The sequence below is a fragment of the Mytilus trossulus genome, chromosome 4, assembly GCF_036588685.1.
Source record: "Mytilus trossulus isolate FHL-02 chromosome 4, PNRI_Mtr1.1.1.hap1, whole genome shotgun sequence".
Taxonomy (NCBI): domain Eukaryota; kingdom Metazoa; phylum Mollusca; class Bivalvia; order Mytilida; family Mytilidae; genus Mytilus; species Mytilus trossulus.
Genome location: NC_086376.1, coordinates 60,602,044 through 60,616,503, shown reverse-complemented (window position 1 = coordinate 60,616,503; position 14,460 = coordinate 60,602,044). Strand labels below are relative to the sequence as shown.

Here is a 14,460-nt window from a genome sequence, read left to right as displayed (position 1 = left end):
CATTTTAGATGCCTCAATTGCAAGAAGGATCTAAAACCAATACAACCGGCTATCAAACCTTAGCACCGGCACCTGCAACTTTTAAACATGATATCGACAGAAAGGAAAATATCAAAATAGCAGCCCAAAAGAAACAAAGGTCAACTTTTAATAGTCAGCAATGTTCTTCAATGACGGGTATTATTTATATATTTTTTTTTATCAATTTCGTTTCTTTTCTGTAGACAAACACTGTAATGTTGAATATGACTGATAAAGTGAAACAAATGGGTTTTTTATACGTTTGTTCTAAATAGTTAGTACTTATAAGTAATGTTTTTCTTCATAATTTCAACATTTCATAATGAACATGTTTAATGTCTTGGCAATTTTGTATTTCAGTCTTTGCATTGTACGCGTAAATGAATTTGAATCTTCGAGTTTTGGGAGTAGTCTTAAAATGAATAGAAAAATAAACATCTGTAACCATATACATGATCGATGAATTTTTGTGTAATCTGAATAATTATTAGGAATTTCAATATCTTAAGAGTAATGTAATAACATTTGATGTGGCTTGGTATTTATACAATTCATTATTGTGTGATTTTGCTTAGGCAATTCTTTGTATCCTTTTTTTTTTTGCTTTTGCTGATATGCTTTGTTGTAGAAATGTCAACTCAGTCAAGAATTACAAATCGAAGATTCGTTTAATTTACCGAGAGATACACAAGTATTTGCTGAAGAAAGCATCTACAAAATGGAAAATCAAAATTAAAAACATCCTGAAGATTGTGAGGACGTAAATCTCTCAACATTATTATACAATGACAAATAGCTAATTTACTATAATAATAATATTTTAATAATACCGACTTTTGACTCCGACTTTGTAATTCGTAATCTAATATGTGGTAGGACATCCTGGTACTAAGTCAATGAAGAGCAAATGAGCGAAATCAAATTTTTATTCGGTGCAATTTAGGGAGAAAGTTAACTATTTTCCGAGGATAAAGTCATGTATAAAAAGCATTGAGCAGTAAACTTTCTTTCAAAATTGTATTGACGAAAAACCTGAAATTTACTTTATTTCTTTGCCAGCTGACTGAGTATCAGGATGTTCTTCGATAGAGTTAAAAGTCGTTTATACAAAAATGGTCTATTATGTAAACTGGAAATTATCCAATATAGTAAAAAGTAAAAACACAAAAATACCGAACTCCGAGGAATATTCAAAAAGGAAAATCCAAAATCAAAAGGCAAAATTAAAAGTCCAAACACATCAAACGAATGGATAACAACTGTCATATTCCTGACTTGGTACAGGCTTTTTCTAATGTACAAAATGGTGGATTGAACCTGGTTTTATAGCTAGCTAAACCTCTCACTTGTATGACAGTCACATCAAATTCCATTACATTGTCAACGATGTATGAACAAAACAAACATACTCAAAGATAAATTAATCATTAAATCTATAGAAAATTGATAACTTAAACAATAGTACACGCATTTTACAAACTTAAAGACACATATTTAATGATCAAGAAAGGGGTTGTGCCTGATTTTATCTGTTATCTGAGGGTCGACACAGAGTGCAACGAATTTATTTTATGTTAAGAAATATTATATTGCCAATAATTTCTGGGACGAGTCAATTTGTCAATTGTGTTGCGTAGTTAAAAGTGCTGCTAAAGGAATTATCTGTTCTTGCAGTTCAAAGGTAGATGAATGACTAGGACACGATTAAGTAAGCCTTGGAAAAGTTATCTTTCCTGATAGCCTACCTTTGTATAAGACAATTTTAAATGACAATTACACGGAAACACTCTTAACGTATTTTAATTTTGATTATATTTAATTCAAGGTTGGCGCTTTTAATTAATTTTTTCTATAAGAAAGCAGCATCCTTTTAACCGGATACCGATAAATCGAGTATCATTTTGGTATTCGATACCTAGTACTACCAAGCGATACTCGAGTACCAACCAGATTAAATTTCCATTCGCTTACTAGACATCTTCCATGTTGTTACGCCCCAAAGGCCATCATCGAGGTACATTTAAATACAACTTTAAAACAATAGCTTCATCAATATTTGACAAACTCCCTTTTTACCTTAGTGTAAATCTATCCTCTATATGACATATTAAAAAGAAAAACATAAAAATGCTATCCAATCTCTCAATAGAAAATCTAACTACATATTCTGAACAGGAAATTCGCGTTCATCATCGAAATAAGAAGATGGTTTAGGATATTTTAGTTCTTAGATGATCATTCTGCTTTAATGTGTTGATCTTTTTTCATTTGTTTCTCAAAATCAATAAAATATAAAGCTCTGGATGTTCAACAATTGATTAATTATCGGTTCTTCTCATAACTTAGAAAACGATTATAATAGATATAGTTACGATATTTTTGGATTTAATTACATTTCCTTAAATGGTTTATATTGTGTAAAAAAAATACCAATTTAAAAAAATTTCCATTGTCATCTATATTTCAGATATGTCAAAAGACCAGAATACAGAAAAGTATACGAAAACAGATGAAAACAAGTATACATTTACTTCTTTTGTAAATTCATTACTGACAGAACCAAATTCTAATAACGCTGCAAAACACAGCGACCTGGATCCATTACATTCACTGAGGTACTTATCTGTCTATTAATTTATTTTGCGTCTGTGAATTAAACAATAACACTTTGACAAAACTCTTCAAAAGATTGAGATAAAGCAAATAAGTGGGAGGTTTGGCATGCCAGTAAACCATTTTTTTGTTCTTAAAATGACCAGTTTCAAGTCAGAACTATGATTGTTGAAGTCAAATAGTTCGTTTCTATGCATGTTGGCGTTTGGTTTATGTGTACTTAGTTGTTCTTCTTATTCCCTTGTTTTCCTCCTATAGTTGATGTGTATCTCGGTTTTAGATTGTAATACGGATTTTTTTTCTCTCAATCGATTAATGACTTTTGAACACCGATATACTACTGTTGCCTTTATTAAGGTATTATGCAATACGTGTTAGAAAATATTGCAAAATTCTTAAACATGTAATTTTATGTAGTTCTATTCATTTGTATTCTTGTTCGATTACAAAAAAGATTTCATGAATCTTTTCATTGGTATTTTATAAAGCAAATGATGGTATTACCTTTTGTAAGTAATACCTAATAAGAGATTAATTTATTGACTTATAATTTTAGATTTTCTTTTTTTCAGAAATGCTACTCCATCAAATGAGAACGGTATCAGGCCACCTGCACACTGGTCCGATTTGGGAAATGATAATGTTCTTAAAATTAAAATTGATCCCAATCAGGATGTCAGTCAACAAAGGGAATGGGAAAATGTACAGAAAAAAATGAAATCAACACTACCAAATGCTAGAATAATTTCAATTCAAAGACTGCAAAATATTTTTATGTGGGAACATTATTACCTGTAAGACATTATTCATTGTCAGTAAAACTTAAAGGCAGTACAAATCATTAAGAATAGTATTACTTTAAATATATCAAATTTCATGGATTTCAAGAAACAGGTCACGATTGTCTTTTACGTGCATCGTTCAAGAGTAAAGCCTTTTTGGAAATTTGGTTTCGTTCGGTTCTCAATTGAAGATATTACTACAAAACACATTGAACTAGATGCGAACTTAGATAGGGGCCCCTTTTCTCTTTTGTTGGAAGAAACTAGATGGGCATTAAGGTATTCTCTGAAGCATGCCTGGAGCGAGCCACTTCTTCTGCAGTGTGTACAATGTAGGTTTCCACTTCTGGATCAGCCAATGTGAATTGTGTAACTTCTGTTTAGTAATATAAAAATAGTGTCTCTTTATTTTTTCCCATAAGCGTATACTATATATTTAATGTGAATAAAAGAGACAAGTTTAAAATGCTTGGATAATAGTCAAAAGAAGATAATTCACATGAGTGTCAGAGGAACATAATGTACATGTGTGTAATTCACACATTTAGCGCTAGAAAACCAGGTTTTATCCACCAATTTCTACATTTAAAAACACCTGTACCAAGGCAGGAATTTGACAATTCTGGTCCATTCGCTTTTGATGAGTTTTGTTATTTGATTTTGTCATGTGGTTATGAACTTTCCGATTAGATTTTCCGTTCAGTTCAGTTATTTTGTCATTTTACTTTTCACAATAATTTTAAATGACAACATTAGCTATTCTCAACAGCAAATTAAAAAAAACTGTATACCTAATTTTAAAATGAAGGCTTGAAAAACAAGTGGTATTGTATGACCCTTATTATGTTTATTTACTCGCTCTTCCAAGTAAAATGACTCTAATTCTAGTGCTTACTTCTGAAATTTCATATTCAAGATGTGTTTTTTTTTTAAATACAACAACCATTTTTACAGAAATCATGTTTGGAATGTAATTCAATATTTATTTGATAATGAAATAACTAGTTATTATTTGACACAAAAATAAAACCCTACTTACCAACGTTTCTGAAAGAGACTTTTCGACGCACAAATAAGTTATTTTTCGATTCATGAAGTAGTATAAGTTGAGGCAACAACTTCAATAAATCAGAAAGTTAGTTTTTAACAACAACACAAATATCATCTACAAAAGATTATTTTTTTATTGTTGCAGGAAGAAAAAACAATTAGAAACTGCTTATGGGAAGGATTGTTCTAATGAGCTTACTCTGTTTCATGGTACTACTCCAGACAGTTTAGACATGATCACGGAACAGAATCTGGACCCTCGTCTAGCTGGAAGTCGTAAGGGTTCACGTTTAGGACGAGGTGCATATTTTGCTGTCTCTGCAGAGTACTCTGATCAGTACGCAAAGTCCGACAGTAAGGGACATAAGTTTATGTTCATGGTAAATGTATTGACCGGCAAATCTTGCATAGGAAAAGCAGAGTATCAAAGACCACCAACGAATCCAGATATAAAACACAGATTATTTGACAGCTGTGTTGACAAAATTCTTAGTCCGAAAATATACTGTATCTTTCACGATTCTCAGTACTACCTTGAATACCTTATAGAGTATACATAAGCACACATTTGTATTTCAAATTTGAAATGTCTTTTTTTTTTTCTCTTTTAACAAACTTTATGTACAAGTATACCAAAAAAGTTCAATTAATTTGTAAAAAAAGACCAGCAATGCGATAATAAATGATTTTTTTGTTCCACAATAATTGCATATTTAAAAAATGAGATTTTATACCGAGTATTCATTCTAGTGTCGTTTGGTTATTTTTTTTAAGTCTTACATGTAAGTGAAATAAATAACTTACATGAAGATTATATTTTGGGTTAAATTTGATGAACTTTCCGCGAAATTACAAACATTTTTGTTAATAGTTAATTTTTAGTGTAGTGGTTTTAATTTGCTTTCGTTGAACTTTCAAGCAAGAAAATTATTGTGCTGTAAAATACCTTTTTAATGACTGAAGAAATATATAGCATTCAAAGCTGGAATCAAACATCAATATTTTTTCGAATGATTATAACTCATTTAGGACTACTATAGTAAAATTGATGTAATGAGTCATATTCTCAATTTTCTTTTTGACTCTCGTTTTCATATCTATACATATGTCATACGACCAGAAAATAAAGTAAAATTAATAAGCACTTTTTCGCAATTTAAAAATAAGGAGATGTTGAATGATCCTCAAAGATACTTCACTTCACCAGAGAACAAAATATGTTATAGATTTAATGTACACCAATTCGTTTCACTTCACAATCTCACAAAACATTGACATGTTTTAGAACTATTAAAATTTGTTTACTTCAAGTTCCATATGAGCTTGTTTGTTAGTGTTGCGGTCAACTGTTTGCATTTAGACATTAAGTTTTCATTTAAAATAAATCATATTGTTAATCCAGCTAATGGATGAAGCTGTAGCAAGTCATCAATGTCAATAGTGTACTATCAAATTTATCAGGTTTGAGTAATGTTACATTATCTTTTTATACGAAAAAATAATTATAAAATTGAGAATGGAAATGGGGAATGTGTCAAAGAGACAACAACCCGACCAAATAAAAAAACAACAGCAGAAGGTCACCAACAGGTCTTCAATGTAGCGAGATATTCCCGCACCCGGAGGCGTCCTTAAGCTGGCCCCTAAACAAATATTCACTAGTTCAGTGATAATGAACGCCATACTAATTTCCAAATTGTACACAAGAAACTAAAATTAAAATAATACAAGACTAACAAAAGCCAGAGGCTCCTGCCTTGGGACAGGCGCAAAAATGCGGCGGGGTTAAACATGTTTTTGAGATCTCAACCCTCCCCTATACCTCTAACCAATGTAGAAATGTAAACGCATAACAATACGCACATTAAAATTCAGTTCAAGAGAAGTCCGAGTCTGATGTCAGAAGATGTAACCAAAGAAAATAACACAATGACAATAATACATAAATAACAACAGACTACTAGCAGTTAACTGACATGCCAGCTCCAGACTTCAATTAAACTGACTGAAAGATTATGATTTCATCATATGAACATCAGGCACAATCCTTCCCGTTAGGGGTTTAGTATCATACCATCATAACATATATGAGAAGAACATAACCCGTGTCATGCCAACAACTTTTTTTAGAATAAATGTGTTTAGTTCCGACGCAAAGACCTTATCAGTGACTCAATATTAACGCCAAAATATGCAATCTTTAATGACTTGACAACAGTATCGTAATTATATCCCTTTTTAATAAGTCTATTCAAAGGTTTTGTAAGTTTCTGAGGTGAATACTAACACCTTTGTGCTTTATAAAGAATATTTCCAGAAAAATTGGATGTGAAATACCTGAACGTATAAGAAGTCTGCATGTTGAGCTATATTTACGAATGATGTCTTTATACCGATGATAAAATTTAGTAAATGTTTTGACTAGTTTGTGATATCGAAAACCCTGGTGTAATAATTTTTTCAGTAATACATAAATTTCTCTCGTTAAAATCTAAAACATTGTTACATACACGAGCGAATCGTACAAGTTGAGATATATAAACACCGTATGTGTACAAAAACTTTTATTTTACTGATTATCAATGTATTTGTTACGCGTCACTGATTTTGTTAACTTATTTAATCGAATAGTCTACAAAGATCAAAAACTTGAGAGTATCTGTATAACATTTGCTCTATATACGAAATATTTAATTTTCTATTATGATCCGTATTTATCCAATTTAGGTTTTGGTATCGGTCAAATATTTATCTTTTTTTTGGGGGGGGGGATTTGTTTCAAAATTAAAAGGTACCAAGTATAATCATTGTATCTGGTTTTTACCTCCAAATTGTGGTCTTGCGTGGTTATATTCATATAAAATAGACTAATTTAATTCAGTATTTTCTAGTGGAGATAAAAAATAAAATAAAGGCAATAATATTTCTCCACTGTATAAAGTATTTGCTAAAAAATTTTTTTTTATCTTTATCTTGTCAAACTATAAACTATTACATGAGATACACTCTGCAAACCACTCATTCCGAGCAGCCATTACAAAATTGGTTATATACCTGGCTTAAACCTATTGAAGACGACAATTTTGTAGGAACAGTATTTCTAAATCTGAAAAAGCAAAAAGCATCATATCAGTCTTTTTCATATACAAAGCCTTAGATCATTCAGTGAAATTGTTCAAGTCCTACCTCTATTATAGACAAACAGAAACATGTGGTTGGGTAATAAAGCTTCAGAATCTGATTGTATTAAATAAGGCAAGCCTCAATGGTCCACTGTATGTCCTACCATTCATAAATGATAATCTTTAGAGGCCCCAAATTCATATATGCTAATGATTCAAACCTCCATATTCGTGGAATATATAATTTCAAAAGGGAAAGATGAAGAAAAGTACAGAAGCGTATTAGGGACAAAGTAAAAAAAAATTGACATGGAATTTGTGTTCAAAGTTAACATTCATTGTTTTATTAGAAAACATATTTTGTTTCTGTATTTTAACTTTTTATGTAGTAAATATTTTTAAATATGTGAGCCATGTTTCATTTAATTTATGTGTGGTTTTTTTTAATGTTAAAACAGTTACACTTTATGATGTTCATCTATTATTAATTTTTAACAATTGGAAAAATGGTGTCCATTTCCCATATGGCTCCGATCCCTAATAAAATAATTTATACGCTCCGTATCTTTATCAAATATTTATTTCTTTCAAAAACCATTTATCGAAAGGTTCGGGGTTTACTCCATCAGTACACCTGTTGATTAAGTATGTTTTTAATTTTTGTTTTGTTTATTTTTCACTGGTGGTTAGCGGATAGCCGTAACGTAAAATTACGGTTATCCGAGAATGGCAGACAACTTTGGAGGTAAGTTTTTCTTCACCAATTTTCTTGCAATAAAAGGTTTATTTGAACAGAACCGTCTGTCTAATGCATGCTAGTCGTCAGAGCGTTGATATTGAGATAAAATTAAACACATACAATCATTAGATTTTTTGTAAAATCCTTCGTGTAGTTGTGACGTCCTCGGCACTCAATTGTGGCTTATCCTTAGTAAAGGACGGAATATTAAGTTTAACCCTTCGGGAGAAAAGGAAATCCTCTATTGTAAATCCTCTATCGGCCATTATTTCATCACCAGGTAACAGATAATCAAGGAAACCACTTTTTTCAACAATAAATTTGTCACTTGCACGTCCACCAAACGCTTTTGATATAAACATTATTTGTCCATGAGGAGATATCCCTACCATGTACTTAGCTGTATTGTGAGATTTATAGTTGCTATATGTCTCGCCCCGACTTTTCAAATTAGTAGGTCTTTGGATAAATGTCTCAGCACAATCTATTATGCACGTTGTTCGAGGGTAGTTTTCTCTGAAAGATTCTGGGCAGCAGTCTTTTAATGTTTCCCTAGGAAGCCAAATTATTAGAGCTTTCAACTCATCTACCAACAATGGGACCCAAGAGTTGAACATTTTGCATGCTAGGCTATCAGAAATTCCAAACCTACGGCCTAGATCTTGAAATATCAAGTTAAGTTTTAACCTCATTAAAACTAACATTATTTATTCGGCAATATCGAGTTGAAAGCTGAAAGTGTTAAACTGGGACATACACTCGACCAAAGTGAAAAAACTTCCTTAGTCACACCAGTATAAAGTAAGGAGTCACTATCAGTCACACTATGTCGGGTAGCTGACATAGTACCTACATCTAATTTTATTTGCATTCCTTTCTCTTCAGTTAATTTAAGGTTTGTTTGGGCAAATTTATCCTGTAAGTCAGTCCATGCGTGGGCATATGAATGGTCGTTTTGCAGTACAAAATCAGTTTCTTCATATTGTGTTGACGCACATGATGTAGTCGGGTTGACAACGTCGGGCAAAGATTGGTCAGTTACTTCAAGACTTAAAATAAGTTATTCAAAGTCTGAATTGTCATCATCACAGTCAATCAATTTACGTTTTTTAACATCTGAATCATGTTTATGAATTTTGCGCCGGCCAGGTGTAGCTTTCCTTTCATAACCCATTTTTAGTTTTGGAAATGGATTTCTCCCCGTCGGCAATCCATCTAGAAAATTTTCCGAGCAAACGAAAACTGTTTTCGGCAAAGTTTTTCTATTAATTGCCTTCGTCCATTCTGCTCTAATTTGACCATCTGACGGCATTAGATGAAATTTATATGGAATTAAACATGCACAGTCTTCGTGAAATTGTCCGTGTATTTCACACACTGATTCTTTCCATAAATTTGGAGTATGTTCGATAAGGTCCTAAAATGGCCCCCTTTTTTAGCGTAAATTTCAAATTCGGATTTATTGACCAATATCACGATAAATTATAGCTAATATATTGAATAGATAGGATATCAGCCATTTTGTTGAAAATTTTACGTTTCTGCGTTTCTTTATGACGTCACAAGTTGTACTCATATTGATTTTTCATGAAAAAATCAATGAAAATGGGTAAGTTTCCAAAGATTATTTGACAGGAAACATAGAGCGCATATGTCGACAACAAAGATCTTTTAAAGTAATGTTTGTGAAGACATTTCACATATCTTATTTGAATATTAAGCTTGTCGACGCCTGTGCTCTATGTTTCCTGGTCCTTTATTTGGTTGAAATCCAGCTGATTTTGTCAAATTTCACCAAAATCCCTTATCTTGACCTTTTTGGGATGTAAAAATCAACGTGTTCGAATTAAACTTTTACAAAAACAGCTCTGTTTAACTTTCTCACATGTCTTTAAGGCAACTTAAAACAATTATTGTCTTGTTACCATGAACTTTATAATTGGGGCCAAATATGTTACTTACCGAACTTACTCCTTTAATTTTCGACGGTTATTACAGCAACCATTGACTGCACAAGAACTTCCACCACCTTTTTTTATATTTTTTCCCACTATCCATTAATTAGTTAAAGAAAAAATGTATAAAATAAAAATGTAAACAACAGATCGATAATGTTGTTATTGATGCAAACGTCACAACGTGCGTTATTTCACTACTGTTATGGCTGACGTATAACGTGACGTAGTAATGGCAGCGCACACGTTTTTTACGTCGGATCTTGATAAATGTGTCTATACATTAACGTCTTTTCATTGTAGAATAATTACAAACGTGAACTCTAAATATCTGCACTACCGCAGTGTACAATCCCTTGAGGCATTTTCCCTGTGAAAACAGGCTACAACAGATTAAACTAGAGGCTCTAAAGAACCTGTGTCGCTCACCTTGGTATATGTGAATTAAACAAAGGAAGCAGACAGTTCATGACAAAATTGTGTTTAGGTGATTGTGATGTGTTTGTATATCTTACTTTACTGAACATTCTTGCTGCTTACAATTATCTCTATCTATAATGAACTTGTCCGTGTAGTTTCAGTGGAAAATGTTAGTAAAAATTTACAAATTTTATGAAAATTGTTAAAAATTGATTATAAAGGACAATAACTTCTTAGGGGGTCAATTGACCATTTTGGTCATTTTGACTTATTTTTAAGTCTTAAATTGCTGTACATTATTGCTGTTTACAGTTTATCTCTATCTATAATAATATTCAAGATAATAACCCAAAACAGCAAAATTTCCTTAAAATTACCAATTTAGGGACAGCAACCTAACAACGAGTTGTCCGATTCGTCTGAAAATTTCAGGGCAGAAAGATCTTGACCAGATAAACAATTTTACCCCTGTCATATTTGCTCTAAATGCTTTGGTTTTTGAGTTATAAGCCAAAAACTGCATTTTACCCCTATGTTCTATTTTTAGCCGTAGTGGCCAATTTGATTGGTTTGCCCGGTCACAAAACACATTTTTTAAACTAGATACATCAATGATGATTATGGCCTAGTTTGGATTAATTTGGCCCTGTAGTTTCAGAGGAGAAGATTTTTGTAAAAGATCATGGAAATTTGTAAAAAATGGTTAAAAATTGACTATAAAGGGCAATAATTCCTAAAGGGGTCAACTGACCATTTTGGTCTTGTTGACTTTTTTGTAAATTTTACTTTGCTGAACATTATTGCTGTTTACAGTTTATCTCCATCTATAATAATATTCAAGATAATAACCAAAAACAGTAAAAATTCCTTAAAATTACCAATTTAGGGGCAGCAACCCAACAATGGGTTGTCTGATTCATCTGAAAATTTCAGGGCAGATAGATCTTGACCAGATAAAAATTTTACCCTTGTCATATTTGCTCTAAATGCTTTATGTTTTGAGTTATAAGCCAAAAACTGCATTTTACCCCTATGTTCTATTTTTAGCCATGGCGGCCATGTTTTTTGATGAAATGGGAATAAAAACACAAACTTTATTCTAGATACCCTAGGAATCAATCAGATGAAGTTTGGTTTGAATTGGTTCAGTAGTTTCAGAGAAGAAGATTTTTGTAAAAGTTAACGCCGGACGACGACGGACGACGGACGCCAAGTGATGAGAAAAGCTCACTTGGCCTTTTAAGCCAGGTGAGCTAAAAATCAAAAATAAAATGCAACTTTTCATACATTTTGGAATAATACACATATATAAAATAAACAAGAAATTAAATGAAGATAAAGACGTAGGTGAAATATTATTTATTTAATTTTTATCCCTGGCATTTGCGTGATTTATTTTCTTTCTCGAAAACAATAGTAGACTGCTGATATATAAAGCAAAGGATTTTTTTTCTTTCGAAAAACATAATATATTTAATCTAATGATGAATGGTCTAAATTCAAATATTTATAGTGCGTTTTATAATTATGAAAATAAAATGAAATTTCACAAAGGGCATTTATTTAACATTTAAAATATATTAAAATAAATAAGATATCTAAGTATTAAATTTTACCAGAAGCATAAGAAAAATAATTTATCCTTTTTGGTCATCACAGACTTTGTCAGTGTTATCTCATTCCGTCCATTGAAATGTTCATTACATATGTTTTATATTCACTTTATTATAAAAAGTGAACTCTTATTTAGGTTTGAATATAACAACGGGAAAGACTAATTTTGTAAGGTCACTCAAAGTGTGAATATGTTCGAAATCGGTCTGACAATAATTGGGCTTAAATCTCCATAAAACATGACCAAGTAATTTCTAACCTGTAAAGATAAGTCTAAATGACCATGATCAAACGATCAATTTTATTAAGAGCTGCTATAAACAAAAATATAATTTCATTTCAAAATATGTTGACTAGTGCGTTCGTAGCGAATTAACATAAGATTCATAAAGAGTCTGAAAGCAACGCATGACCAATTAAAATTAGTACCTATTTTACAACTACATATACATCAAATGCATATACTCTACAAATGGCAGGAAATGTCATCAAAGAGATAATCCTGTTTTTCACCAACATCAATAATTTTATCTATATTATTTTCCTATACTGAATCATCTTTTGCTTTTTAGTTTGACTCATATACTAGTAGTAAGAAATTAAGATAAAAAAAATAAAATTTAAAACATGTGCTTGTCCTTTTTTATTTTATTTTTATTAATCAATGTTGTAGATATCTTTTGAAATATCAATGACAATGACCATATTGAAAGGTAATCAGTATAGATCCTACTACACTTTCCCGTAAATTAAAATATTTATATCACTGAAAACATGAATTTGAGTCAACAGGGTAAATTGTAAAATCTGTTTATATATAAATGGAAAATTCCGAATGATACGACGCAAAACTTCACGCGGAATATAACGCGACTAATGCATATTACATGCGGTTGTTAACTTGTAATAACGAGTTGTTCATCCCACTGACTTGTATGACATTATTAAGCTTTGAAGTTATGATTATTTTTGTGGTTTCACTCTTATACCTTTTCCTTATATGTTTGTCAACAAAGTCAATAATTGAAGTCATCACTGAATAATATCTTGTTATAATTGGGTAATAACCTTTATACATTGTGTTTAAAACATCACCTTTTACTTAACAATTTAGACAACAAACAGGTTGAACAATTATAACCAATTTATAACCTTCTAAAAAAGATGTAGAACATGGTAAACGTACAAGTAGGTTGTACTGGTCATACTATATAAACTCAAATAACTCGTAATATCGTAGTATTGAGGTTCATTCAAATACAAAAGGTAAGTGTTCATTTATTCTTTAAAGTCCATTTCAATTTCAAATTACGTTTTACTGATGTCAAAACAATATTGCATATTTAAAATAGAAACTAAAACGCACAAAAATCACAAAGATAAATAAGATAAAGACTGGCAATCAGTTTCAAATACTGAAACATCATTGGCTACACGTCGTGTTCCCAATAAAGGTAAATCAAGAAAATTGCTTCGGACGCTTCAAATTTATTAAATGTTTATCTTCATTTTCCAAGTTGTCAAAGACTCTATCCAAAAATAAGGGATCACAATAATTACTCGCTTTAACATAGTTTCTTCGACTGTCAAGGTGTCAGAATATAAATAATTTTGGTGTAATTCTTGGTTTCAAAAAATCGTCCCATCGAGTACTGGGCGTATTTGTGTTTGTATTTCAAGTATATCGCAAAATTTTAGAATGTACTGATGATAGTAATATTTGGGCCCTTTATAGCTTGCTATTCGATGTGAGTCAAGGCTCTGTGTTGAAGGCTATACCTTGACCTATAATGGTTTACTTTTATAAATTGTTACTTAGATGGAGAGTTGTCTCATTGGCACTCATACCACATCTTCATATATCTAATAAACAAATAAAACTTGAGATCAAAGTTTACTTCCTGATACAGTTTATATAGTCCCGAGGGTTTCACCAGCCCAGATGTCAGCACTACGGTGTTGAGATGAATATCAATTATACGGTCATTTATATAAATGTCCTGTTACAAAACTTTTAATTTTTCGAAAATGTAAGGATGTTCTTATCCAAGGAATAGATAACCTTAGCCGTATTTGGCACAACATTTTGGAATTTTGAGTCCTCAATGCTCAACTTTTTACTTTTTTGACTGTATAATTATAAT

At 31.4% G+C, this 14,460-nt stretch overlaps 1 protein-coding gene across 1 annotated transcript in view; it reads left to right on the top strand.

Moving 5' to 3' along the window:
* LOC134715670 (uncharacterized) overlaps positions 1-8,002 on the top strand; it is a 67,760-nt gene extending 59,758 nt beyond the window's left edge. The window contains exons 12-15 of the mRNA XM_063578006.1: positions 9-177; positions 2,489-2,636; positions 3,207-3,428; positions 4,612-8,002. Coding sequence (XP_063434076.1) covers positions 9-177; positions 2,489-2,636; positions 3,207-3,428; positions 4,612-5,026 — 954 coding nt within the window. The 3' untranslated portion in view covers positions 5,027-8,002. The remainder of the gene's footprint in view (positions 1-8; positions 178-2,488; positions 2,637-3,206; positions 3,429-4,611) is intronic.
* The last annotated feature ends 6,458 nt before the right edge of the window (positions 8,003-14,460 follow it).